The 27485-nt window shown below is 38.9% G+C and overlaps 1 protein-coding gene across 1 annotated transcript in view; it reads left to right on the forward strand.

The window, feature by feature from the left end:
• Positions 1 to 27396, forward strand: part of NTMT2 (N-terminal Xaa-Pro-Lys N-methyltransferase 2) — a 32540-nt gene extending 5144 nt beyond the window's left edge. The window contains exons 2-4 of the mRNA XM_025878067.1: positions 13137 to 13312; positions 25902 to 26151; positions 27125 to 27396. Of these exons, the coding sequence (XP_025733852.1) occupies positions 13137 to 13312; positions 25902 to 26151; positions 27125 to 27396 (698 nt within the window). The remainder of the gene's footprint in view (positions 1 to 13136; positions 13313 to 25901; positions 26152 to 27124) is intronic.
• Positions 27397 to 27485: the final 89 nt, after the last annotated feature.

Below are 27485 nucleotides of genomic sequence, written 5' to 3' on the forward strand. Positions count from 1 at the left end.
TTATGTTAATCACCATACATTACATCATTAGTCTTTGATGTAGTGTTCCATGATTCACTGTTTGCATATAACACACAGTGCTCCATGCAGTACGTGCCCTCTTTAATACCCATCACCAGGCTAACCCATCCGCCAACCCCTCTGGAACCCTCAGTTTGTTTCTCAGAGTCCATAGTCTCTCATGGTTTGTCTCCCCTCCGATTTCCCCCCCTTCATTTTCCCCTTCCTGCTATCTTCTTCTTCTTTTTTTAACGTACAATGTATTATTTGTTTCAGAGGTACAGGGCTGTGATTCAACAGTCTTACACAATTCACAGCACTCACCATAGCACATACCCTCCCCAATGTCTATCACCCTCAGTTTGTTTCCTGAGATTAAGAATTCCTCATATCAGTGAGGTCATATGATACGTTTCTTTCTCTGATTGACTAATTTCGCTCAGCATAACACCCTCCAGTTCCATCCGCGTCATTGCAAATGGCAAGATTTCATTCCTTTTGATGGCTTCATAATATTCTATTGTAAATATATACCACATCTTCTTTATCCATTCATCTGTCAATGGACATCTTGGCTCTTTCCATAGTTTGGCTATTGTGGACATTGCTGCTATAAACATCGGGGTACACGTACCCCTTTGGGTCCCTACATTTGTATCTTTGGAGTAAATATCCAGTAGTGCAGTTGCTGGGTCATAGGGTAACTCTATTTTCAACTTTTTGAGGAACCTCCATACTGTTTTCCAGAGTGGCTGCACCAGCTTGCATTCCCACCAACCGTGTAGGACGGTTCCCCTTTCTCCGCATCCCTGCCAACATCTGTCATTTCCTGACTTGTTAATTCTAGCCATTCTGACTGGTGTGAGGTGATATCTCATTGAGGTTTTGATTTGGATTTCCCTGATCCCGAGTGATGTTGAGCACTTTTTTCATGTGTCTTTTGGCCATTTGGATGTCTTCTTTGGAAAAATGTCTGTTCCTGTCTTCTGCCCATTTCTTGATTGGATCATTTGTTCTTTGGGTGTTGAGTTTCATAAGTTCTTTATAGATTTTGGATACTAGCCCTTTATCTGATCTGTCATTGGCAAAGATCTTCTCCCATTCTGTCGGTTGTCTTTTGGTTTTGTGGACTGTTTCTTTTGCTGTGCAAAAGCTTCTTATCTTGATGAAGTCCCAATAGTTCACTTTTGCCCTTCCTTCCCTTGCCTTTGGTGATGTTTCTAGGAAGAAATTGCTGTGGCTGAGGTCGAAGAGGTTGCTGCCTGTGTTCTCCTTTAGGATTTTGATGGACTCCTATCTCACATTTAGGTCTTTCAACTATTTTGAGTCTCTTTTTGTGTGTGTGGTGTAAGGAAATGGTCCAGTTTCATTCTTCTGCATGGGGCTGTCCAATTTTCCCAGTACCATTTGTTGAAGAGACTGTCTTTTTTCCATTGGACATTCTTTCCTGCTTTTTCGAAGATTAGTTGACCATAGAGTTGAGGGTCCACTTCTGGGCTCTCTAATCTGTTCCACTGATCTAAGTGTCTGTTTTTGTGCCAGTACCATACTGTCTTGATGATGACAGCTTTGTAAAAGAGCTGGAAGTCCAGAACTGTGATGCCGCCAGCTTTTCTTTTCTTTTTCAACATTCCACTAGCTATTTGGGGTCTTTTCTGGTTCCATACAAGTTTTAGGATTCTTTGTTCCATTTCTTTGAAAAAAGTGGATGGTATTTTGATAGGATTGCTTTGAATGTGTAGATTGCTCTAGATAGCATTGGCATCTTCACAATATGTGTTCTTCCAATCCATGAACATGGAACATTTTTCCATTTCTTTGTGTCTTCCTCAATTTCTTTCATGAGTTTTCTGAGTACAGATTCTTTGCCTCTTTCATGAGATTTACTCCTAGGTATCTTATGGTTTTGCATGCAATTGTAAATGGGATCGACTCCATAATTTCTCTTTCTTCTGTCTTGTTTTTGGCATATAAGAATGCCACTGATTTCTGTGCATTGATTTTATATCCTGCCACTTACTGAATTCCTGTATGAGTTCTAGCAGTTTTGGGGTGGAGTCTTTTGGGTTTTCCACACAAAGTGTCATATCATCTGCCAAGAGTGAGAGTTTGACTTCTTCTTTGCCAATTTGGATGGCTTTGATTTCTTTTTGTTGTCTGATTGCTGTGACTAGGACTCCTAATACTATGTTGAATAGCAGTGGTGATAGTGGACATCCTAGCTGTGTTCCTGACCTGAGGGGGAAAGTGCTCAGTTTTCCCCCATTGATAATGATATTTGCTGTGGATTTTTCATAGATGGCTTTTATGATCTTGAGGTATGTACCCTCTATACCTCTACTCTGAAGAGTTTTGATCAAGAAAGGATGTTGTACTTTGTCAAATGCTTTTTCTGCATCTATTGAGAGGATATATGGTTCTTGTTCTTTCTTTTATTAATGTATTGTAGCACATGGATTGATTTGCGGATGTGGAACCAACCTTGCAGCCCAGGGATAAATCCCACTTGGTCATGGTGAATAATCCTTTTAATGTACTTTTGGATCCTATTGGCTAGTATTTTGGTGAGAAGTTTTGCATCCATGTTCATCAAGGATATTGGTCTATAATTCTCCTTTTGAATGGGGTCTTTATCTGGTTTTGGGATCAAGGTAATGGTGGCCTCATAAAAGGAGTTTGGACGTTTTCCTTCCATTTCTATTTTTTGGAACAGTTTCAGGAGAATAGGTATTAATTCTTCTTGAAATGTTTGGTAGAATTCCCCTGAGAAGCCATCTGGCCCTGGGCTTTTGTTTGTTGGGAGATTTTTGATGACTGCTTCAATTTCCTTAGTGGTTATAGGTCTGTTCAGGTTTTCTATTTCTTCCTGGTTCAGTTTTGGTAGTTGATACATCTCTAGGAATTCATCTATTTCTTCCAGATTATCTAATTTGCTGGCATAGAGTTACTCATAATATGTTCTTATAATTGTTTGTATTTCTTTGGTGTTGGTTGTGATCTCTCCTCTTTCATTCATGATTTTGTTGAGTTGGGTCATTTCTCTTTTCTTTTTGATCAGTCTGGCCAGGGGTTTATCAATCTTGTGAATTCTTTCAGAGAACCAGCTCCTAGTTTCGTTGATCTGTTCTCCTGTTCTTTTGGTTTCTATTTCATGGATTTCTGCTTGATTTTTATAATTTCTCTTCTCCTGCGGGGTTTAGGCTTTATTTGCTGTTCTTTCTCCAGCTCCTTTAGGTGTAAGGTTAGGTTGTGTATTTGAGACCTTTCTTGTTTCTTGAGAAAGGCTTGGATTGCTATATACTTTCCTCTCAGGACTGCCTTTGCAGCATCCCAAAGATTTTGAACAGTTGTGTTTTCATTTCATTGTTTTTCATGAATTTTTTTTAATTCTTCTTTAATTTCCTGGTTGACCCATTCATTCTTTAGTAGGATGCTCTTTAGCCTCCATGTATTTGAGTTCTTTCTGACTTTCCTCTTGTAATTGAGTTCTAGTTTTAAAGCACTGTGGTCTGAAAATATGCAGGGACTGATCCCAATCTTTTGGTACCAGTTGAGACCTGATTTGAGACCTAAGATGTGATCTATTTTGGATAATGTTCCATGGGCACTAGAGAAGAATGTGTATTCTGTTGCTTTGGGATGGAATGTTCTGAATATATCTGTGAAGTCCATTCGGTCCAGTGTGTTGTTTAAAGTTTTTATTTCCTTGTTGATCTTTTGCTTAGATGATCTGTCCATTTCAGTGAGGGGGATGTTAAAGTCCCCCACTATTATTGTATTATTGTCGATGTGTTTCTTTGCCTTTGTTATTAATTGCCTTATGTAATTGGCTGCTCCCATGTTCGGGGCATAGATATTTACAATTGTTAGATCTTCTTGTTGGAGAGACACTTTAAGTAGGATATAGTGTCCTTCTTCATCTCTTATTACAGTCTTTGGTTTAAAATCTAATTTGTCTGATATAAGGATTGCCACCCCAGCTTTCTTTTGGTGTCCATTAGCATGGTAAATGGTTTTCCACCCCCTCACTTTCAATCTGGGGGTGTCTTTGGGTCTAAAATGAGTCTCTTGCAGACAGCATATCGATGGGTCTTGTTTTTAATCCAACCTGATAGCCTGTGTATTTTGATTGGGGCATTTAGCCCATTTACATTCAGGGTAACTATTGAAAGATATGAATTTAGTGCCATTGTATTGCCTGTCAGGTGACTGTTACTGTATACTGTCTGTGCTCCTTTCAGGTCTATGTTACTTTTAGGCTCTCTCTTTGCTTAGAGGACCCCTTTCAATATTTCTGGTAGGGCTGGTTTTGTATTTGCAAATTCCTTTAATTTTGTTTCTCCTGGAAGATTTTTATCTCTCCCTCTATTTTCAATGACAGCCTAGCTGGATATAGTATTCTTGGCTGCATATTTTTCTCATTTAGTGCTCTGAATATATCATGGTAGCCCTTCTAGCCTACCAGGTCTCTGTGGATAAGTCTGTTGTCAATCTAATGTTTCTACCATTGTAGGTTACAGATCTCTTGTCCTGGCCTGCTTTCAGGATTTTCTCTCTGTCTCTGAGACTCATAGTTTTACTATTAGATTTCGGGGTGCTGACCTAATTTTATTGATTTTGAGGGGGTTTCTCTGTGCCTCCTGGATTTTGATGCCTGTTTCCTTCCCCAAATTAGGTACGTTCTCTGCTATAATTTGCTCCAATATACCTTCTGCCCCTCCCTTCTTCTTCTGGGATCCCAATTATTCTAATATTGTTTCATCTTATGATATCACTTATCTCTCAAATTCTGCCCTCGTGATCCAGTAGTTGTTCAGCTCTCCTTTTCTCAGCTTCTTTATTTTCCACCATTTGGTCTTCTATATCACTAATTCTCTCTTCTGCCACATTTATCCTAACAGTTAGAGCCTCCCTTTTTGATTGCACCTCATTAATAGCTTTTTTGATTTCGACTTGGTTAGATTTTAGTTCTTTTATTTCTCCAGAAATGGGTTCTCTAATATCTTCCATGCTTTTTTCAAGCCCAGCTAGTATCTTTAAAATCGTCATTCTGAACTCTAGTTTTGACATCTTACATTAGTAAGATTAATGTCCATATTGATTAGGTCCCTGGCAGTTGGTACTGCCTCTTGTTCTTTTCGTTGAGGTGACTTTTTTCTGTCTTGTCATTTTGTCCAGAGGGGAATAGATGAATGAGAGAACAAAATGCTAACAGGGTAACAACAACCTCAGAAAAATATACACTAAACAAATCAGAAGAGACCCGAAACCAGGAGAAAAGAAAGGGAAGGAAAGAAAAAAGAAAACAAACAAACAAACAAACAAACACCAGAATATGATCAAATATGATCAGGCTGTTGCATAGATCAGTGCCACACACTAGATTTTGGGCATATTTTGGTCTCTTAGAAGAAAAGTGCCTCCCAAATTTTAAAGAAAGGAAAACTTATGTATGTTCAAAAATAAGGGTAAGTACGATGAAGGGATGGAATGTGACTGTAAAGATGAAAATTATAAAAGATTTTATAAAAGGAATTGATAAGATAAGAAGTTGGTTGACAAAAGAAGAGGAATTAAAAAAAAGAGGGAAAGAATGTGATCTGGCGGGAGACTAGAATAAAGCCATAGACTAGAGATTTAGGGTATATTTTGGTCTGTTAGAAGAAACTATCCCAAAATTTTAAAGAGAGAACAACTTATATATATACCAAAAATAAGGGTAACTACTATGAAGGGATAGAATATGACTGTAAATATGAAAAATAAAAAAGATTTTTTAAAAAAGGGATTGATAAGATGTTGGTTGAAAAAGGGAAAAAGAAAAATTCAAAAAAAAGAAAAGGAAAGTTAAAAAAAATTTAACTTTGAAAGACTAAAGAATCATAGGAAAAAAGAAATGAATTCTATGTGCAGTATTCCCCTAGCGCTGGAATTCTGCCATTCTCATTGCTCAGTAAACTTGGTCTTGGCTGGCTGTTCTTGCTGATCTTCTGGGGGAGGGGCCTGTTGCCGTGGTTCTCAGATGTCTTTGCTGGAGGCGGAATTGCCCTGCCCTTGCTGGTCCGGGCTAAGTAATCTGCTTGGTTTTGCTCTCCTTAGCTTTTGTTCCCTGCAAGCTTTCCTTACAGCATTGAAGGACGAGAGTGAAAATGGCGGCCTCCCAATCTCCATCCTGGAGGAGCCGAGAACTTGGGCCCTGCTCCTCAGTGAGCCCCCAGAGAAAAGCAATCAATCACTCCCATCTCCCCGGTCTCCGGCCACACTCCATGCTCACCCGGCCTGTGACCAAGCATTTCTATCTCTGGCACCCGACCCTGTGTAGAGTCTCCAAACCCAGCAGATCCCTGTGGTGCACTAGCACTGCTCCTCCCAGGGGTGGAAGGGGAGTCTCTCCAGATTTGCCGCTTGTTGGGTCCCTGCTGGAAGAGCAGAGGCCTGACTGTGCCGCAGATCATGGTTTATGGCAACCCCGAGGTGAGAGCCTGCTCCTTGGCTTCATCTTTGCAGCCGGCTTCCCCGCTCCAATACCTGGGAGTTCTGCCACTCTCAGGCACCCCTGACTTTTTGTGACCCCAAAGGTCCTGAGACCACACTGTCCCAGTGAGGGTTCCACCCTCTGCTTAGCCACTGGAGCGACGTCCCTCAGCAGAGCTGACTTCTAAAAGTTCCAATTTTGTGCTCCGCTCTCTATCATTTGCCAGAAGCAGCTGATGGAGGTCCTCTCCCCCCGCCATCTAGCCTCCCAAATATCACCTCAGAGTCACTTCTCCTCATGCCCTACCTCCCAGAAAGTGGCCGCTTTTCTGTTCAGAGAGTTGTTGCTATTCTTTTCTTTGATCTCCTGTTGAGTTTGTAGGTGTTCAGAATGATTTGATCCCTATCTAGCTGAATTCCTGGGACCAGATGAAATTTAGGTCTCCTACTCCTCTGCCATCTTGCTCTTTCCCCCGTTTGCCATTACTTTTGCAATGCAGATGCTGCAAGATTATTTTGGTTTAAAGAAGTGGAGAACCAGATAACTTCCTTTTTTATTTAGCAGGCTTTTAGATACACACATGGTATGAGAAGGATGAGATATGGGTTTTGGATTTAAATAGACCTGGGTTTAAATTCCAGTTGTGTCCTCACTAGCTACTCGATCTTGGGTAATTTAGGTAACCTCTTGCTGTCTTGTGTTCTTCCATAGTAATAACATACATCTTACCTATTCTGTTAGATATGAACACTAAGCATTGGTAGTGCATACATCCATGTTTGATCAATGGTAGTTACTATTTTTTTATTATATGGGTATGCCTAGTTAGGATAGATATCTTATAAACTATTTGAAAAGTGTAACTTGTGTCACTTATGTCAGCTTTTCCCTCTAGCCACTCTCTACTTTGTTGAACTTGTATGCTATTAAAAGAACAAAAAGTGAGACAATATTCTTTTAGTTTGTGGAAAGAGGCCAACTATGTGTTGAGATAATGGTAAGTGCTGGGTTGCAAAAACAAGTAAGATACAGCCTTATCCTGAATAATTCAGTGTAGGAGAGAGACCTACAGAGAGATTTTTTGTGGAATATAGAAATAGAGTGATAGAGACCCCCACAGGATGCAGCAGAGGTGCACAGGACATGTGGGTGACTGCTGAATCAGTGTCTGACTCTTCCGATGCAAATCTCCCCATGAGAAATCTGTCCCTACTATCTTGGCCTGACTTCTAGACTTCTAAAATTTCATAATAGGTGAGGTGGAATGCTCAAGTAGGAATAGAGAGTTGGGAAGACGTTCAGCCAAGTGGGTAGGGAATGTGACGTGTGGTGGTAGATCCTTGCTGAAGTGGGGAAAGTGTGCTGTCTCTCCTGCCCTCCCTTTGGTCACCTCATTTGTGTTCAAACCTGGAAAGAATTAGGAACAACTGAATTAGCCCTCAGCTGAAAAAGAAGAAGCCCTCTAAAACTTTCAGGGTAGGTAGTGCATTATTTTAGAGATAAAAAACACCAGACACCTAAAGCATTCAGGGAGCAAATCAAACTTAGAGGGCCCCTCAGGGCAATTCCAAGACTTGATAATGACAAGTATTCTAGTATTATGACACACCAGACCTTTGGATTCCACCAGAAACACTGATAAAGTCTTACTTCCCACTCTCCCCTGCTAGTGAAAAAAAAAGAAATGAGTTCACTTTTTTTATGATTCCACATATAAGGTGTTTATCTTTCCCTGTTTAACTTATATCACTTAGCATAATGCCCTCAGGGTCCATCTATGTTGTCATAAATGAAGGATTTCCTTCTTTTTATTGGTTGAATAATATTCCATGGTACCTAGATACTTTCTCCCTCCCTCCCTCCCTTCTTTCTTTCCTTCCTTCCTTCCATCCTTCTTTCCATTTTTACCATTAATTCTTTAATGGCTAAATTGGGAAGTGCTCATTTGCAAATCTCTTTTATGGAAGGTCTTACCCTTCATAAAGCCATCTCCTAATTGGGCTTTTTAAAAAAATAATAAATAAAAGGCTAACATGATCTAATATCCTATCTCAAATCATTTCAAACTAAATGTCTAAACTTAACCTACCTATCCTCTCAGATCACTTTTCAGTTGACAAACAGTTTTAACATCTGAAACGAAGTGTAAAATGACCTCAACCAACCATTTAGAAATACAAAAAAGGAAGGAAATGGAAACAAAAAGACAAGAAGATACTCAGCAGACATAAGTGCTTAGCTTTTAACAAAATTTTCCTTAGAGAGTTCACAAGATCCAAATTCTTCTTCAGGGCAAATCAACTTGTGTACTACTTTCCTTTTTGTAACAAGTAAACCATTGCAAGTGTCTTGGGAGTTCAGCCCATAATGTAGGACAAGACATAAGTACCATATTATATCAAGAATGACTAGAACTCTATCAAGAACTCTGTCTTAGACTACCCCAAATTTCACAGAGGCATTGCAATCCTACAAGAATGAGATGCTAGATGTATTTCTATAATAAAAAAGCACAGGCTGATGACTGATTACCTTATCTGAGTCAACTTGCACCATTGCAGGAGTTATCAAGAAAGGAGAACCTGGGGCTTGCCATGACACCTCATATATCGTTTTAGTGAAATGCTCCTGTCAATTAGGTGAAAATGAGAACTCAAGCCCATAACCATAAAAACCTACCTATTGAGTCTGACCCCTGCTGGGCTTGGCATTCACTTGTGGTCTAAATGTTGCTGGCATAATGGACCATTCCCATTTCCAGATTAAGGGTTTTAATAGACTTCACCAACTAGTTGACTTAAGCAGGTGATGATGAGTGTGGCTGCTTTGCTGCTTTGGTTGGATCAACGAGAGTACTGGACTGTGGCTTGCTTGTGATCCTGGGCAGCATGCAACTTGGGGAAGACTCTATGAGCTGTGATTTCTTAGCTTGGTTTTCTGAGACATATAGAAGAATTTGGAGCACTCATGTGTTACTGGGATGGCTATACTTGATTTTTGTCATCCCTGTAGAATTTATTGAGCCACCTGCTGTTTACACAATACTTTACTAAGTGCTAGGGGAGAGAGATTGGTGTAGGGTAGTGGTTCCCAATGTTTTGAACCTGAGGACTCTCCTTTTAATGTATTTTCTCAGTCAGTTGTTAATATGTGTATAAAATGGCAAAAAGGCATCTATATATTTAATAATTTTAAAAGATTTGTATTAAAAAACAATCTATAACAGTTAATATATATGGAGCTATAGTATATAATATTGTTAGTCTCTAGAAAATGTACATTGGAAATGATTCTTATATCCCTTTCAGGAAACTCAGGACCATTCAAGGGTCCAAAAATTGGCTCCAATGTCTTTGAGTTGGAAAATACCGGTGTAACTCCACAGATGGAATGTATTATGATGAAACATTATAAGTGGTGTTTGTTGGATTTTCAACTTTTAGAATCAAAATTTGGGACTATGTAATTGTTATTCAATCAAGAGCCAAGCAGTGCATTAGTCCAATTTCACAACTGTGGTGTTACCTGATGAAAAATGATTCTAGTTAAGGTTAAATAGATTCTCTTTTCTTATACTCTTTCTACTGAAAATTATGTATATTTTGATTTGCTTTATATCCTGATCATAACATTTTTGTACTGTTATATATTTTGCTTGGAGCTTTCACCTGTCTTTTATTTGTGACAGTTGAGATAAAAAAAAAATCTTCTTTAGAATATCACTAACGTCTCTTTGATTCTTACTTACTCTATTGCCTAGAATCCAATTCATTCTACTTCTGGATGAACTTATGTTTCTGAAGCCTATAGTTTCTGTTGTAATAAAGACTGATTTCTTTCTAGATCTGATAAGTATCTGTCATTTTGGGATTTCTTTTCATTGGATTCCTGGGTTAATTTCATTATCTTTTGACACATATCTTCTCTTGATTTTAACCCTTATTGGTTTGGAATATAGCTTCAAGAAACTTCTGAAGAATGAATCCATGGTGGGTAAATATTCTTTCACAGTTTGACTGGGTATTAAGTTTTAGGTTCAAAATCATTTTCTCTCAGAATATTGATGACATTGCTTCTTTGTTTTCTAGTGTTTATTTTTTTCTTAAAGATTTTATTTTTAAGGAATCTCTACACCCAATATGGGGCTTGAGCTCACAATCCCCAGATCAAGAGTCATGTGCTACTGACTGAGCCAGCCAGGTGCCCCTGTTTTCTAGTCTTTCTTTCCCTTTCTTCCTCTTTCTTTCTTTCTTTCTTTCTTTCTTTCTTTCTTTCTTTCTTTCTTTCTTTCTTTCTTCTTTCTTTTTCTATTATTTTCAGTTAGCCACCGTATAGTACACCATTAGTTTTTGATGTAGTATTCAATGATTCATTAGTTGCATATAACACCCACTGCTCTGATGAGATCTATGTTATAAGCCTGATTCTAGTCCTTTGAATATATTTGCCAGATAAAATATAAAACTCCAGATAAATTTGAATTTAAAAGGATCAACAAATATTTTTTTATAAGTATGCCCTGTGCAATATACAACATTTCAAGTATACATATACTAAGAAATCTTTATTGTTTATATGAAATTCAAAACTAATTGCTTGTCTCATATTTTTATTTGCTAAATCTGGCAACCGTCCTTGAGGGTCAGTCACCTTTTTCGTTCTAAATAGCTTTAGGATCTTCTACTTTTAGGATTCTTACTCTTTGTGTTTTGAAATTTCCTAAGGATTTGTGTAAATGTGGCTTTTACTTAATTTATTATTATTATTTTTATTATTATTATTTTAAATCCATGCTGCTCAGTACTTGTTGGACCCTACAATCACTTTCAGCTCTGGGGAATTTTCTTCTATTATTTCTTCAATAATTTTCTTCCTTCCATTACTTGGTTATTGAGATTCCTAATTGGCTTGATGTTTGGGCCTCCTGAATTGTCTTTATAACTCTAATCTATTTATCTCAGTTTTTCATATCTGCTTTTTATTATGTTCTGACACATTTATTCAATGTTCTATTCCAAAGTTTTTGGTAATCAAAACTTTAATTTCTAAGAATTCTTTGTTATTCTTCAAAATATCACTTTCTTGGAATCTTATTTTTGATTTATGGATGCACCAGTTCTCATATCTCTCCAAGGATATATTTTTTCTGTTTAGCTTTGTTTTAAATTCTCGTCCATTTCCTGAACTATTTCTATTTCCTTTGGGGTCATTTCTAATACTTTATCTCTATCTTTTTCTTTCAGACTGCTGTTTTACCCCCATGTGTTTGGAAATCATTTTTTATCCATAGTTAGGAATAAAGGACAGGTTCAATGATTCTAGGTAATGGGGAAGGTTTCCTCTGTTAAATATGTCTTTCCTGAATAGAAAAGATGACAAGGAGCTGTACATGTGCAGGTAGATCTGACCATACTCTGATCTGTGTGAGCAGATGAGAGGCTTGGAGTCATCTATATGGTAAAATGAGTAGTATTCCAGGATCCTAACACTAACTGCTTTAGGTCTCCTTAGGCAATTAAGTTAAAACAATTTTTTTAGAGAAGACACTCCCACACCCAGGATTATAGCTGTGCTGCCTGTTGCTCTTGGGAGGTGCATTTGTCTTCTCCCTGGTTGCTTTGTAGAGAGATTTTTGATTAACTCTTATTTCCTTTTTCATCTATCCAAGGCTGCAAAATCTTTTAGCTTTGTTCCATCTGCTTTTTTCTTCCAGACATTTGTTGAAATCATGAATCCATCAGGGGCTCCCCTCTCATTTTCTTCACTGTTATGTGTTGAGTTTATTAAAACAATTTGGGGGGAATATGAGGAAAAAAGGAAGACAAATGCATGTATTCAGCCTACAGTCTTGAAACAGAAATTCCTTCCTTTCATCCACTCTCTATCATTTCCTCCTGAATGTCCTCTAATGAAAAGATTTTATATCTGAAGAGGTGCATTTTCGTCTACAAAAAACCCACATGCATCCACATTTACTCTTCAGAAATTGGAATGTATGTTTTTTTAAAAATAAATGTCTTAAAATAATATCTCATATGGTTTCTTAAATAATGAAGTGACATAGTATATGTGAATGTGTGTAACACACTAGCTGGTATAGATAGTTGCTCGATAAATCTTTTCATCTTTTTTTATTATTTTATTTTCAGAAGAAAGAGCTCAAGCACATCTTCTGTAATGTTGGTACAAAGAGATAGTTCAGTATGAGTTGCTTGAAAAATTGGTGAAAAAAAAAATAGCTACCCTGAATGTACCTTGTGATTAGAAGTAAGGACTAATGATTAAATTCTCATAAAACATTTGGAGCTCAAAGATAAAACTCACCATGAAACTTGTGATGTTCTTCATTCTAGTATAGCAAATGCTGTTAAACTTTTAAAAAATACAGGAATAAGCTAAAATTTCATTAAACTATAGAGTTAGTAAGTCATGAAAATGCCACTATGCATGAGATACCTGAAAATCGGAGGGGTTAAGAAGTTTTCCTAAGGTTCCATAATGAGTAAGTCACTGAACCAGAACTCAAACCCAGATCTTCTGACTATGCCTTTCCTCCACAGCAGAAATTCAGAGACTTCTAAGAAGCAATTCAATATATGATAAGTTTTAATTTGTCCTGTCATATTAATATTAATAAATATTAGTAATATTTCATTTGCAGTGAAATTGTATGCGTTAACAAGTCAAGTCATCAATGGTGAGATGCAGGTCTATGCCAGAGCTAAACTTTTCTACCAAGAAGTACCTGCTACAGAAGAGAGTATGATGGGAAATTTCACTGAACTGTCTAACCCAGATATCCGGGCTTCTCAGGAATTTCTTAGGAAATTTGTTGGGGTGAGTTATTCAACTGCAGCTTGATAAGGAAGCAAAGTCATTGCAAACATTGAGCTCATATGTTTCTGTGTTGTCATTTAAGTCGTATTGAAGACATATAACTCAGTCAAGAGTTTAGCCTGAAAGCCTGTTTTAAGATATTCAGAAAGGATGGGTTGCATCAAACCACTTGGCATTTCATCATCCTAGTACCAGCTAATCTCTCATGCTTCAGAGGAAGGTGAACTAGCAGTGCTAATATTATAATTTGGGGATTAAGAAGACATCTCTTTTTAGAGTCTCACAGATGAAACAGTTGACACCCAAATGATTGATGAGCGATCATGCTATTTGGGATCCTGGGGCGATTTATTGATTTCCTGTAATACAAATTCAATATAGTAAGGAAATGCATGCTTGTGTTTGGTTTTAAAATAATAAGTACAGTAGAATCTCTTCATATTATTAAATACATAGTGCAGACTTTGCCTTGAAAGAATATGATCTCTTTGTAGCTCTGGTCTTGGGTGAAACTATTTCCTTGCTTCCCCATCATATGGAGACAGACTGTATAGTGTAGTGGCCAAAATCCTGGGCTTCAGAATCATTAGGTTCTTCTATTTAGGGTATAAGCAACCTTGGAATTGTTTCTTAAATGCTCTAAGTCTCAGTTTTCTCACCTCTGACTAGGGCATAACCATAGAACCTACCTCAGGATAATGTGAAGATCAAATTAGATATGTATCAAGTGCTTGTTTTGTTGTAAATAATTATCACCCAATAAATGTACTTTATTTCTACTACTAATAATAACAGGCTTTCATAAAATGCATTCATTACAGTTTAAGAAACTTTATTTAGTTAGAATAAACTTAATAGAGCTGCTGAAACAATAAAGCTGCTGTTGGTCCTACTAAAGACAAAGTTTTAATTGGCAAACAGGTTTCATCCCAAATCATTTTGAAGTCATCTATTGGAAATTTGGAGCCCATTTTATTCTGATAAAAGCACTGGGTATTATATAAGACTGATGAATCATAGGCCTGTACCTCTGAAACCAATAATACATTATATGTTAATTAATTGAATTTAAATAAAAAATGTAAAAAAAAGAAACATTATAAATATTTGGGTTAGGTTGTCAACTTCCTTAGAAGCACACTCTTAAGAATATCCCTAGTGTTGAGGTGAGGTTCACTTCGTATCCAACCTCCCTGGAGCACCAAGTGCCCGAGCAGAAAGAATTGGATCAGGATGGGGCACCCACTGGGGCCGACGTGTGTGAGCATCAGCTGTAGCTACAAAGGACTATAAGGCTGAAGATGATGGCCATGGCTGTTTATAGATCAGGGAAACCTGGAATATTTCTAATCAGTATTGCTGACTGATTTCATGGAGAGGTTTTTCTGAGATAGTCAATCTGCTAAGCACTTTAGAAGTATTGTCTCGATTATGTTTCACAAGAATTCTAGAAGGGCAGTACTATTATTATCCTTGTTTTTTTACGTTGTGGAAACTGAGGTTTGGAGATGTTAAATAAGTTGCAAAGGTGATGCAGGTGGTAAGAGACAGAGCTGGGACTTAAAGCCCAACCAGGTCTTCTGACACCAAACTCTTTACTCTTAACCAGAACATATTTTTTTTCCCATTTGTCTCATGAAGTGGAAAAATCCTTGCTTTGTGTGTGTGTGTGTGTGTGTGTGTGTGCGTGTGTGGGTGTGGGCGTGTGTGTGTGTGTACCACAGACCTCAGTTCTCCTCCAGCCTGGCCGAAAGTAATCCCTCCTGCTTGCCTTGTGGTGAGGCCGACTTTGATCCCAGTGCATTTAAGAAGCTTAGTTAGTAATCCAGCTGTCTTGTCACTCCATGTGGAATGCCAAGATGACCACAAAGATGCTGGTCAGACAGAGCCCATGCACACGCCCATGGACCTGGGAAAGGAAACAGCCTTATGCTTGCATATTTATGTTGGAAAAGAAAAACCTGCTTTTTTCAAACAAATATAAGGAGTCCTTCTTAGTAGACAAGGCTCATTGTGAAACCATGACCTCTAACTAAGTACAAACAGTCTTTTTTAAGAAATGATATTTTGGTCCTTTGACCTTAATAATCTGCTAAATTAGTAACCAGGTCAAGATACAAGGAGCTAGGGAATATGAGTATCTGACATGATTTATCCTTATGTAAACTGGGGAAAGGCAGATTGTTTAATTTAAAGTTTTGTTTTCCTTTCACCACTTAGTGACACAGGACAGTGGGAAAAGGTTTTTAAACTTGTTACAAATATGTTTACTTTAGCAAATAAACAAATGATACCAAGATGATGTCAATGGCATGGCCAATAACTTTCCTCAGTTTTAGCTTTCTAGTGGGGGAAAGCAGCAATTTATAAAAAGTGACCAGTATTTGATGGTGTTTATCTTTTGACCTCTTGCAGCTCTAGGTCTGACTTGTTCTATTTCGTGGTTTTTATACAGTGGCATTTAACACTTTCCTTTTAGTTTTAAATTCCACTAGATGAACTTAAAATGATCTTCCTCAAAACAAAATATATAGGCAGAATCAAAACTAAAATGAAATTCCTAAGAGAATTTTGCTATTTTATATTAATCCATACGTAGGAAGAAAGCATCATAAGTGTCAATGAAACTAACAAAATGGGAAAAGATGGAAGAGGGGTAGGGTGCTCTATTCCAGCCAGCCCCAGAATTGAGCTGGATGTCTACCAGACCACTCTGAACACCCACAAAATAAGCCTGAGATGTAAGAAGATAGATCTGGATCTCTACAAACAGAATATTACAGGCAGTTGGTTTCGAGGTACAAAGGGGGAGCCGTGATTCCTCAGGCAGGTATCAGAGGATAAACAGCAAGGGGAGGGAGCCTGGCCATCAGCTATCAGTGAACGATAGCCTCCCACACTGGTGACAGGGCACAGACTTGCAGACTGGTAGCGGTGGGGAAAGGACTTTAGGGCAGCTCCCCAGACGGAACCCTGGAGTGGCTGGGCTGCCAGGCGAACTGGGGGCGGCTAGTGGCTTTAGAAGCACAAAGGGCAGAGACATACCCCAACCTGGAGGTGAGGACTGGGAGCACTGAAGAGGGGCACACAACCCAGGACAGCAGTTTATAGCAGCACAGACAGAAACGGAGATAGTGTGGCCTGGAGAGCTCACTGAAGAACAGACTGCAATCTCTTTGCTCTGAGGCAGAGGGTTGGAAATGTTCTTTTCTGCTCTGACTCTTGGAAGAGACAGGGAAAACTGCCAGAGAACAAAAGCCCCCAAAAACTGGTTTTCACTGAGCCCATCCCCCACCACAGGGGACAGGGCAACTCTGCCCAAACAGTGCTGCCTGAGAACAGTGTGGCAGGCCCCTCCCCCAGAAGACAGGTTGGGAGACAAGAGGCCAGCACCCTAAGGTCCCTAGAAAACAGGTGCATCTTGCTTGGGTTGTGGTCAATAATTTGGATTCTATACATTCCCTCAACCACCCCTCAACAGAATGACTAGGAGGAGGAACCCCCAAAATAGGAAAGACTCAGAGATTATGACTTATGCCACTGACTTAACAATGGATTCAGATATAACCAAGATGTTGGAGAAGGAATTCAGGCTAACAGTTGTGAAGACAATAGCTAGAATGGAGAAATTGATTAATGGCAACATAGAGTCTCTAAGGGCAGAAATGAAAGCTGAATTGGCAGAACTTAAAAATGCTATCAATGAGATCCAATCTAATCTAGATAATCTAACAGCTAGGGTAAGTGAGGCAGAAGAATGAATTAGTGACCTGGAAGACCATTTAATAGATAAAAAGGGAAAAGAGGAGGCCAGGGAAAAACAACTCAGAATCCATGAAAATAGAATCAGAGAAATAAGTGACATCATGAAACATTCCAATGTCAGAATAATTGGAACATTTAGAGAGAGGACTAGAAGATATATTTGAGCAAATCGTAGCAGAGAACTTCCCTAATCTGGAGAATGAAACAAACATTCGTGTCCTAGAGGCAGAGAGGACCCCTCCCAAGATCAAGGAAAACAGGCCAACATCCCGGCATGTAATAGTAAAACTTGCAAACCTTAGAACCAAGGAAACCATCTTAAGGGCAGTTAGGGGGAAGAGATTCCTTATGTTCAGAGGGAGGAACATCAGAATAATGTCAGACCTATCCACAGAGACCTGGCAAGCCAGAAAGGCCTGGCAAGACATATTCAAGGTACTAAATGAAAAGAACATGCAGACAAGAATACTTTATTCGGCAAGGCTGCAATTCAGAATGGATGGTGAGACGAAGAGCTTCCAAGACCAGCAGAAACTGAAAGAATATGTGACCACTAAGCCGGCCCTGCAAGAAATATTAAGGGGGATTCTATAAAAGAGAAAGACCCCAAGAGTGATATAGAAAAGAAATTTACAGGGACAATCTATAAAAACGAGGTCTTCATAGGCAACATGATGACAATAAATTCATATCTTTCAATAATCATTCTCAACCTGAATGGCCTAAATGCTCCCATAAAACGGCACAAGGTTGCAGACTGGATAAAAAGACAGGACCCATCCATATGCTGTCTACAAGACACTCCTTTTGAACCTAAAGATACATCCAGACTGAAAGTGAAGGGATGGAGATCCATCTTCCATGCCAGCGGACCTCAAAAGAAAGCTGGGGTAGCAATTATTAATATCAGACAAATTATATTTTGAACTAAAAACTGTAGTTAGAGACACAGAAGGACACTATATCATTCTTAAAGGGTCTATCCAACAAGAAGACCTAACAATTGTAAATATCTATGCCCCCAACATGGGAGCAGCCATCTACATAAGCCACCTGTAACCCAAAATAAAGAGTCATATTGATAACAATACATTAATTGTAGGAGACTTCAATACTTCACTCTCAACAACAGACAGATCATCTAAGCAGAAAATCAACAAAGAAACAAGAGCTTTGAATGACACACTGGACCAGATGGACCTCATAGATATATACAGAACATTTCACCCTAAAACAACAGAATACTCATTCTTTTGAGTGCACAAGGAACTTTCTCCAGAATAGACCACATACTGGGTTACAAATCAGGTCTCAACCGATACCAAAAGATTGAGATTATTCCCTGCATATTTTCAGACCATAATGCTTTAAAACTGGAACTCAATCACAAGAAAAAATTTGGAAGAAATTAAAACACTTGGAAGCTAAAGACCACTCTGCTCAAAAATGTTTGGGTCAACCAGGAAATCAAAGAAGAACTTAAACAATTCATGGAAACCAGTGAGAATGAAAACACATCGGTCCAAAACCTATGGGATATAGCAAAGGCGGTCCTAAGGGGGAAATACATAGCCATCCAAGCTTCACTCAAAAAAATAGAAAAATCCCGAATTCACCAACTAACTGTACACCTTAAAAAACGAGAGAAAAGGCAACAAATGATGCCTAAGCCATGCATTAGAAGAGAAATAATTAAGATTAGAGCAGAGACCAATGAATTAGAAACCAGAAACACAGTAGATCAGATAAATGAAACCAGAAGTTGGTTCTTTGAAAGAATTAATAAGATCAATAAACCACTGGCCAGACTTATCCAAAAGAAAAGAGAAAGGACCCAAATTAATAAAATTATGAATGAAAGGGGAGAGATCATGACTAACACCAAGGAAATAGAAACAATTATTAGAAATTATTATCAACAACTATATGCCAATAAACTGAGCAATCTGGATTAAATGAATGCCTCCCTGGAAACTGCCAAGACTGAAACAGGAAGAAATTGACAACTTGAATAGGCCAATAACCAGTAACGAGATTGAAGCAGTGACCAAAAACCTCCCAAAAAACAAGAGTCCAGGGCCTGATAGATTCCCGGGGTAATTCTACCAAACATTCAAAGAAGATATAGTACCTATTTTCCTGAAGCTGTTTCAAAAAACAGAAACAGAAGGAAAGCTTCCAGACTCATTGTATGAGGCCAGCATTACCTTAATCCCCAAACCAGGCAAAGACCCCATCAAAAAGGAGAATTTCAGACTGATATCCCTGATGAATATGGATTCCAAAATCCTCAACAAAATCCTAGCTAATAGGATCCAACAATACATTAAAAGGATCATCCACCATGATCAAGTGGGATTTATTCCCGGGATGCAAAGGTGGTTCAACATTCGCAAATCAATCAATGTGGTAGAACACATTAATAAGAGGAGAGAGAAGAACCATATGGTCCTCTCAATTGAGGCACAAAAAGCATTTGAAAAAATACAGCATCCTTTCCTGACTAAAACTCTTCAGAGTATAGGGATAGAGGGAATATTCCTCAAGTTCATAAAATCCATCTATGAAAAACCCACAGCAAATATCATCCTCAATGGGGAAAAGCTGAGTGCCCTTCCCTTAAGTTCAGGGACACGTCAAGGATGCCCACTCTCACCACTATTGTTCAACATAGTACTAGAAGTCCTGGCAACAGCAATCAGACAACAAAAAGAAATAAAATGTATTCAAATTGGCAAAGAAGAAGTCAAACTATCTCTTTTCACAGATGACATGATACTTTATGCGGAAAACCCAAAAGACTCCACCCCCAAATTACTAGAACTCATATAGCAATTCAGTAATGTGGCAGGATACAAAATCAATGCACAGAAATCAGTTGCTTTCTTATACACTAACAATGCAACTGTAGAAAGAGAAATTAGAGAAAGGATCCCATTTACAATAGCACCAAAAACCATAAGATACCTCAGAATAAACCTAACCAAAGAGGCAAAAGGTCTATACTCTAGGAACTATGGAACACTCATGAAAAAAATTGAAGAGGACACAAAAAGATGGAAAAACATTCCATGCTTATGGATTAGAAGAATAAACATTGTTAAAATGTCTATGCTACCCAGAGCAATCTATACCTTCAGTGCCATCCCCATCAAAATTCCAATGACATTTTTCAAAGTGCTGGAACAAACAATCCTAAAACTTGTATGGAATCAGAAAGGACCCCAAATCGCCAAGGAAAGGTTGAAAAAGAAAAACAAACCTGGATGCATCACATTGCCCAATTTCAAGCTATATTACAAAGCAGTGATCACCAAGACAGCATGGTACTGGCACAAAAACAGACATATAGACCAATGGAACAGAATAAAGAGCCCAGATATGGACCCTTAACTCTATGGTGAAATAATCTTTAACAAAGCAGGAAAAAATATGCAATGGAAAAAAGACAGTCTCTTCAATAAATGGTGCCGGGAAAATTGGACAGCTATACACAGAAAAAGGAAACTCGACCATTCTCTAACACCATTCACAAAGATAAACTCAAAATGGATGAAAGACCGCAATGTGAGACAGAAATCCATCAAAATCCTAGAGGAGAACATCGGCAGTAACCTCTTTGACATCGTCCATAGCAACTTCTTTCAAGATACATCTCCAAAGGCTAATGAAACAAAAGCAAAAATGAACTTTTGGGACTTCATCAAGATAAAAAGCTTTTGCACAGCAAAGGAAACAGTTGACAAAACAAAGAGGCAACCCACAGAATGGGAGAAGATATTTGCAAATGACATTACAGACAAAGGGCTGGTATCCAAGATCTATAAAGAACTTCTCAAACTCAACACCCAAAAAACAAAGAATCCAAAAATTGGGCAGAAGAAGGGCCCCTGGGTGGCTCAGTCGTTAAGCGTCTGCCTTCGGCTCAGCTCATGATCCCAGGTCCTGGGATAGAGTTCCACATCGGGCTCCCTGCTCGGCAGGAAGTCTGCTTCTCCCTTCTCGCACTTCCCCTGCTTGTGTTCCTGCTCTCGCTATCTCTCTCTCTGTCAAATAAATAAATAAAATCTTAAAAAAAAAAAAATTGGGCAGAAGACATGAACAGACACTTCTCCGAAGAAGACATACAAATGGCTAACAGACACATGAAAAAATGTTCATCATCATTAGCCATCAGGGAAATTCAAATCAAAACCACACTGAGACACCACATTACACCAGTTAGAATGGCAAAAATTGACAAGGCAAGAAACTTCAAATGTTGGTGAGGTTGTGGAGAAAAGAAAATCCTCTTACACTGTTGGTGGGAATGCAAGTTGTTGCAGCCACTTTGGAAAACTGTGGAGGTGCCTCAAGATGTTAAAAATAGAGCTAGCTACCCTATGACCCAGCAATTGCACTACTGGGTATTTACCCCAAAGACACAGATGTAGTGAAAAGAAGGGCCGTATGCACCCCAGTGTTCATAGCAGCAATGTCCACAATAGCCAAACTGTGGAAAGAGCCGAGATGCCCTTCAACAGACGAATGGATAAAGAAGATGTGGTCCATATATACAATGGAATATTCCTCAGCCATCAGAAAGGATGAATACCCAGCTTTTACATCAACGTGGATGGGACTGGAGGAGATTATGTTAAGTGAAATAAGTCAAGCAGAGAAAGTCAATTATCATGTGGTTTCACTTATTTGTGGAACATAAGGAATAGCATGGAGGACATTAGGAGAAGGAAGGGAAAAATGAAGGGGAGAAAATCAGAGGGGGAGATGAACCATGAGAGACTATGGACTCTGAGAAACAATCTGGGGGTTTTAGAGGGGAGGGGTTGTGGGGGGATGGGTTAGCCCGGTGATGGGTATTAAGGAGGGCACGTACTGCATGGAGCACTGGGTGTTATATGAAAACAATGAATCGTGGATCACTACATCAAAAACTGATGATGTATTGTATGGTGACTAACATAACATAATAAAATAAAATAAAAAATCAAGGAATGGGAAAAAATCTTTATTATTAAAAAAAGAAAAAAAAGAATAACAAAATGTGTTGTGATGAGCACTGGGTGTTATATGCAAATAATGAATCACTGAACACTACATCAAAAACTAATGATGTACTATACAGTGGCTAACTGAACATAATAAAAAAATAAGCACAATATTCAACTGTAATATTTTTTCAAAGTCATTATATAATAAAAGTGTTTTTCAATTAAAAAAAGAAAATAACAAAACATCTTGTTTTGAATTCATACATTGTGTGTAGGTCTAATCACATTCATGGAAAGACACCAGGTTTCAGTAGGGGCAGCCATGGTATCCAAGAGGCAGGAGATGTCCCTGACATCCATCTTTAAATACTCCTTCCCAGAGGAGCTGCATGTGAATGAGAGAGAGAGAAATTCGGTGCCAAGATAGGGGAGGCAGTGCCAGTACATTAGTGGAATAGAATAAAGAGAACTAAGCAACAGTGGTGAGAGGCTAGTGGAACACAGAATTAGGGTGAAAGTTACCTTAATGTATTTTTAAATAACCATTGTTACAGAAGTAACTATAGTCAAATATCACACATCTAAATTGGAGAAAAATACAAATCAGAAGGTGAGAATTTTCAAAGGAATTCTATTTCAAACATTTCGCTTCTCTGAGCCTCGGTTTCTTTGTCTAAAAAAGTAGGGAAATTAGACATGAGTGCTTTAAAAACGCTAGGGTTTTGCTGAGATCCTTCAAGGTCTTATTGGGAGAATGATAAGGAGGGTGAGTGGGTGAGGCCCTACCTCCCATTAACCAGAGCAGCTTTGTGTTTATTTAGTTCATTGAGAGAAAGGAGATCAGCTATTATCATCTAAACTCCTCTGGCACAGGTCTCTGAGCCTTCTTTGCTTTATCTTTCTGTGGTTCTAATTCTAAGACCACTTGCTACAATAATGTGAGCAACATGATCCATAGAGACTTTAAGGCCAAGTAATGATAAGAAAAATTTGTAGTTATAATCTCTAATTGAGCATATAAATTTCTACTAACATCATTTTCAGTAGCCTAAATGAATTTTCCTATACTTTCCCCATCTTGTTTATGTTACAGATTTACTTAAAAGTGTTTCTTTATGGTGTTCACAACATAAACCTTTAGCCTAGGCCTTTTAATTTTTCTGATTTAGTTTACATTATAATATCTGAATGAGGGAAGTGACATAGTGTAAGTAGGAATGGCAAATCCATGGCACATGTACCACCACTTCCCTTTCGCATACTCATGGCAGACATTACTAGTCAATCACAGAACTCTTTCCTTCATTGAGTCTCAATGAAGCCTTAGAATTTTTTTCAACATAGCATTAGACAGATACTACCAAGCAAATCTGAGGGGGCACTTGAGGTGACAACGCTAAGGTAGAACTGTTTTTGGATTCACACAGTTCCCTGTTCAAGTCCTAATTCTGCCATTAGCTGTGTGGTATTAGAAATCTAAGTTTCCTCAGCTTCAAACTTGGGAATAATCATTATTTGATAGAATTGTTTTGATTATTATAATTATTACAGATGCAAAGAGCCTCTATGTATAAGCACTTGATAAATCATGGATATTATGATTCCATTTGAAAAGAAGCTACAATTGCTTCAGTTTTTGCTCTTCATTGTGCCTTTATTGCTGTAAAGAAGGCCTTTTGGGTGGGCTAGAAAGCAGCATTTCTGTTGTTTCCTTCTGCTCAAACATCACCTCTTGGTCCTCAGCCAAATGTTTTTTTTAAAGTCTTTAGTTGCTGTGAAAACAAGAGTAGGTTTCTCAAGGTCTTGATTGGCAACATAAATATCTTATTACTGTAATTTCTAGCACAAAACATATTTAGCAGTCATCCCAATTATGACCAAGTAATCTAGACAAGATAATATTTAGAGACTGAATAATATGTATCTCAAAGTTTCAGCTGGTCATATATTTATGTGTCTATGTATATGTCTGTGTTTATGTATGTTACTTTATAGAAGGAAGTGTTTTTCTTCTTTCTTTTTCTTTTTTTTAATTTTATTATGTTATGTTAGTCACCATACAGTACATCATTAGGTTTTGATGTAGTGTTCCACGATTCATTGTTTGTGTATAACAGCCAGTGCTCCATTCAATACATGCCTTCCTTAGGACCCATCACTGGGCTAACCCATCTCCCCACCCTCCTCTGCTCTAAAACCCTCAGTTTGTTTCTTAGAGTCCATCGTCTCTCATGGTTCATCTCTCCCTCCGATTTCCCCCCCTTCATTTTCCCTTCCTTCTCCTAATGTCCTCCATGCTATTCCTTATGTTCCACAAATAAGTGAAACCACATGATAATTGACTTTCTCTGCTTGACTTATTTCACTTAGCATAATCTCCTCCAGTCCCATCCATGTTGATGTAAAAGCTGGGTATTCATCCTTTCTGATGGCTGAGTAATATTCCATTGTATATCTGGACCACATCTTTATCCATTTGTCTGTTGATGGGCATCTCGGCTCTTTCCACAGCTTGACTATTGTGGACATTGCTGCTATGAACATTGGGGTGCATACGGCCCTCCTTTTCACTACATCTGTGTCTTTGGGGTAAATACCCAGTAGTGCAATTGCTGGGTCATAGGGTAGCTAGCTCTATTTTTAACAACTTGAGGCACCTCCACACTGTTTTCCAAAGTGGCTGCAACAACTTGCATTCCCACCAACAGTGTAAGAGGGTTTTCTTTTCTCCACAACCTCTCCAACATTTGAAGTTTCTTGCCTTGTCAATTTTTGCCATTCTAACTGGTGTAATGTGGTGTCTCAGTGTGGTTTTGATTTGAATTTCCCTGATGGCTAATGATGATGAACATTTTTTCATGTGTCTGTTTGCCATTTGTATGTCTTCTTTTGAGAAGTGTCTGTTCATGTAGAAGCAAGTTTGAGAAAGTTTTCACTGGCTGATTTGCCCCTGCACCACCTATCTATCCATCCTTCACCTCCAGTTAATTTAGTGTACAGACATACTTTATAAAAACAATTTAAGGGGGAATTTGTGCCCAGTAAACCATGTAGTTTCTCTTACAAAGGCAGAAGACAATATCTAGCAAGAAAAGAGACAAGGAGACTTTGCTGCAAACACCTTCTATCCATGTGACTGTGCTGTCTGTCATCAGGGCTGGGTTTGAAGTAAAATTCTGGCCTGAAAGGCTCTCTCTCTGCTTTGTTTTTCTCTTTCCTTTCATTTCCTCTCCCCTCCTCCTCCCCCTCCTCCCCTCCCCTTCTTCTCCTCTCCTCTCCTCTTCTTTCCTCCCTCTATTTCTTCCTTCCTTCCTCCTTTCTCCTTCCTTCCTTCCTTCCTTCCTTCCTTCCTTCCTTCCTTCCTTCCTTCCTTTCTTCCTTCCTTTTTTTAAACATAGCAGTAAGCTACCCTGCAGGTCCATTTAGCTGTTGGCTTGACCTGAATTTGCAATTAATACAATTCTCTTTTTAAAGGGCTTTCAGTGGCCCATTTCTTTGAGAAAATTACCGAGTTTTTAGACCTAAGATATTATTTTTTAAAATCTTACTTTGAAATTCTTTTGAAGACCTTTATTTGGATAAAATAAAGAAAGTGAAAACTAGCAAATTTGGATATTTTTTGAAAAAGGTAACTGGAAGTTCTAGAACTTCATCATGGTAGTGGGTACATGCCTGTATACTTTGTTCAAACTCATTGAATGGTACATTTAAAATAGTGCATTTTATTACATGATACTGACCAAAATAAAGTTGGTTTAAAGAGGTTATTGGAGTATCCTAGACTCAGGGTCAATGTCTGTATTTAAAGTGTTCCACAAGGTACCTTTCTGCAGGGCCCTGGGAGAGCTGGGACAGACTGCACCTTGGATTGCGGCTCTGGGATAAGAAGGGTCAGCAAGCATGTCTTGTTGCCGGTTCTCAACAGCATGGAACTGGTGGACATGACAGAATCGTTCCTCCTGGAAGCCCAGAACTACCTGCAGGTCAATGGGGACAAGGTAGAAAGCTACCACTGCCACAGCCTGCAGGAATTTACGCCCCCATTGGGCAGATATGATGTCATCTGGATTCAGTGGATCTCTGGTTAGTCCTACATGGTCTAACATTTGCCTTTCTCCCCTTCCCAGATAGAGAAGACAATACCGGGGGCTAATTTGAGGATTTATGGAGAGGAAGCAAAGACGTAAAAGGAGATATAGTTGTAGTTGTGTTTAGAGCAGTTAGCTAGACTTAGGAATCATAGAAACCCCCAAAGCTCTGGTACTCCCAATCTCTCCCCTAGGATCCTCTGCTACAAGCCTGAAAGTTCCCATGATGGAATACCTTAGTATCAACTTAACTCTAAGAAGAAAACCAAATACTTGAAAAACTTTAAAAAGTGGAGTCAAAAAAAGTTTATCCCCATTTATTGGCAAAACTAGACTGTCTTAGATTTAAATTTCCAGGAAATGAGGTAGCAATGAATTAGAATTTGGTCTGAGTGTGTGTGTCTAGGACACACAGAGGAGTGATGACAAAATTAGGTTGTCCGGGGACAATGGCAGGGACTCTTGGGCTAGGCAATAGTTTATTTTGTGCCTGTGAGGTAGGTAGACTAGCTAGTTGACTACCTATTTTATTTTATTTATTTATTTTTTAAAAGATTTTATTTATTTATTTGAGAGAGAGAGAATGAGAGATAGCATGAGAGGGAAGAGGGTCAGAGGGAGAAGCAGACTCCCTGCTGAGCAGGGAGCCTGATGCAGGACTCGATCCTGGGACTCCAGGATCATGACCTGAGCCGAAGGCAGTCGCTTAACCAACTGAGCCACCCAGGCGCCCTGAATACCTATTTTATAGATGGGACACGGAACCTCCTCAGAGAGGATACCTGTCCTCTTACTTAAATTCTCAAAGTCCCCTGCAACTAGACCAATTCAGGCTATTAAATAATTCATGGATGAGTGAACAAATGGTCTCCTTATTCTTAGCCTTGTGGTCTTTCTTACCTTCCTACTCTCCTTCCTCCCACTCACCATTTCATCCTGTTCCCCCATCTACTTGGCCTCATCTGTAGGGTACCTGACTGATAAAGATGTTCTTGCATTTCTTTCCTGGTGCGGAGCTGGCCTGAAAGAAAATGGTGTCATCATACTGAAGGACAACGTGGCCTGGGAGGGCTGTCTCTTCGATCTCTCTGACAGCAGTGTGACTCAGGACATAGGCATCCTCTGGAGCCTCATTAGGAAGAGTGGGCTGGTGGTGCTGGGCCAGGAGAAGCAGGATGGCTTTCCAGAGCAGTGCATCCCAGTGTGGATATTTGCATTGCACAGTGATGGACACTTCTGATCGGCGGTAGGAATGTAGGGCTGGACTGCACAGGGTGCTTTGGGACAGAGGTCCTCTCCTCATAATTCATGGAGTATGGAGAGAAGAGA

The sequence above is a fragment of the Callorhinus ursinus genome, unplaced genomic scaffold (genome assembly GCF_003265705.2).
Source record: "Callorhinus ursinus isolate GAN/ISIS: 27379988/994484 unplaced genomic scaffold, GSC_fseal_2.0 scaffold13, whole genome shotgun sequence".
Taxonomy (NCBI): Eukaryota; Metazoa; Chordata; class Mammalia; order Carnivora; family Otariidae; genus Callorhinus; species Callorhinus ursinus.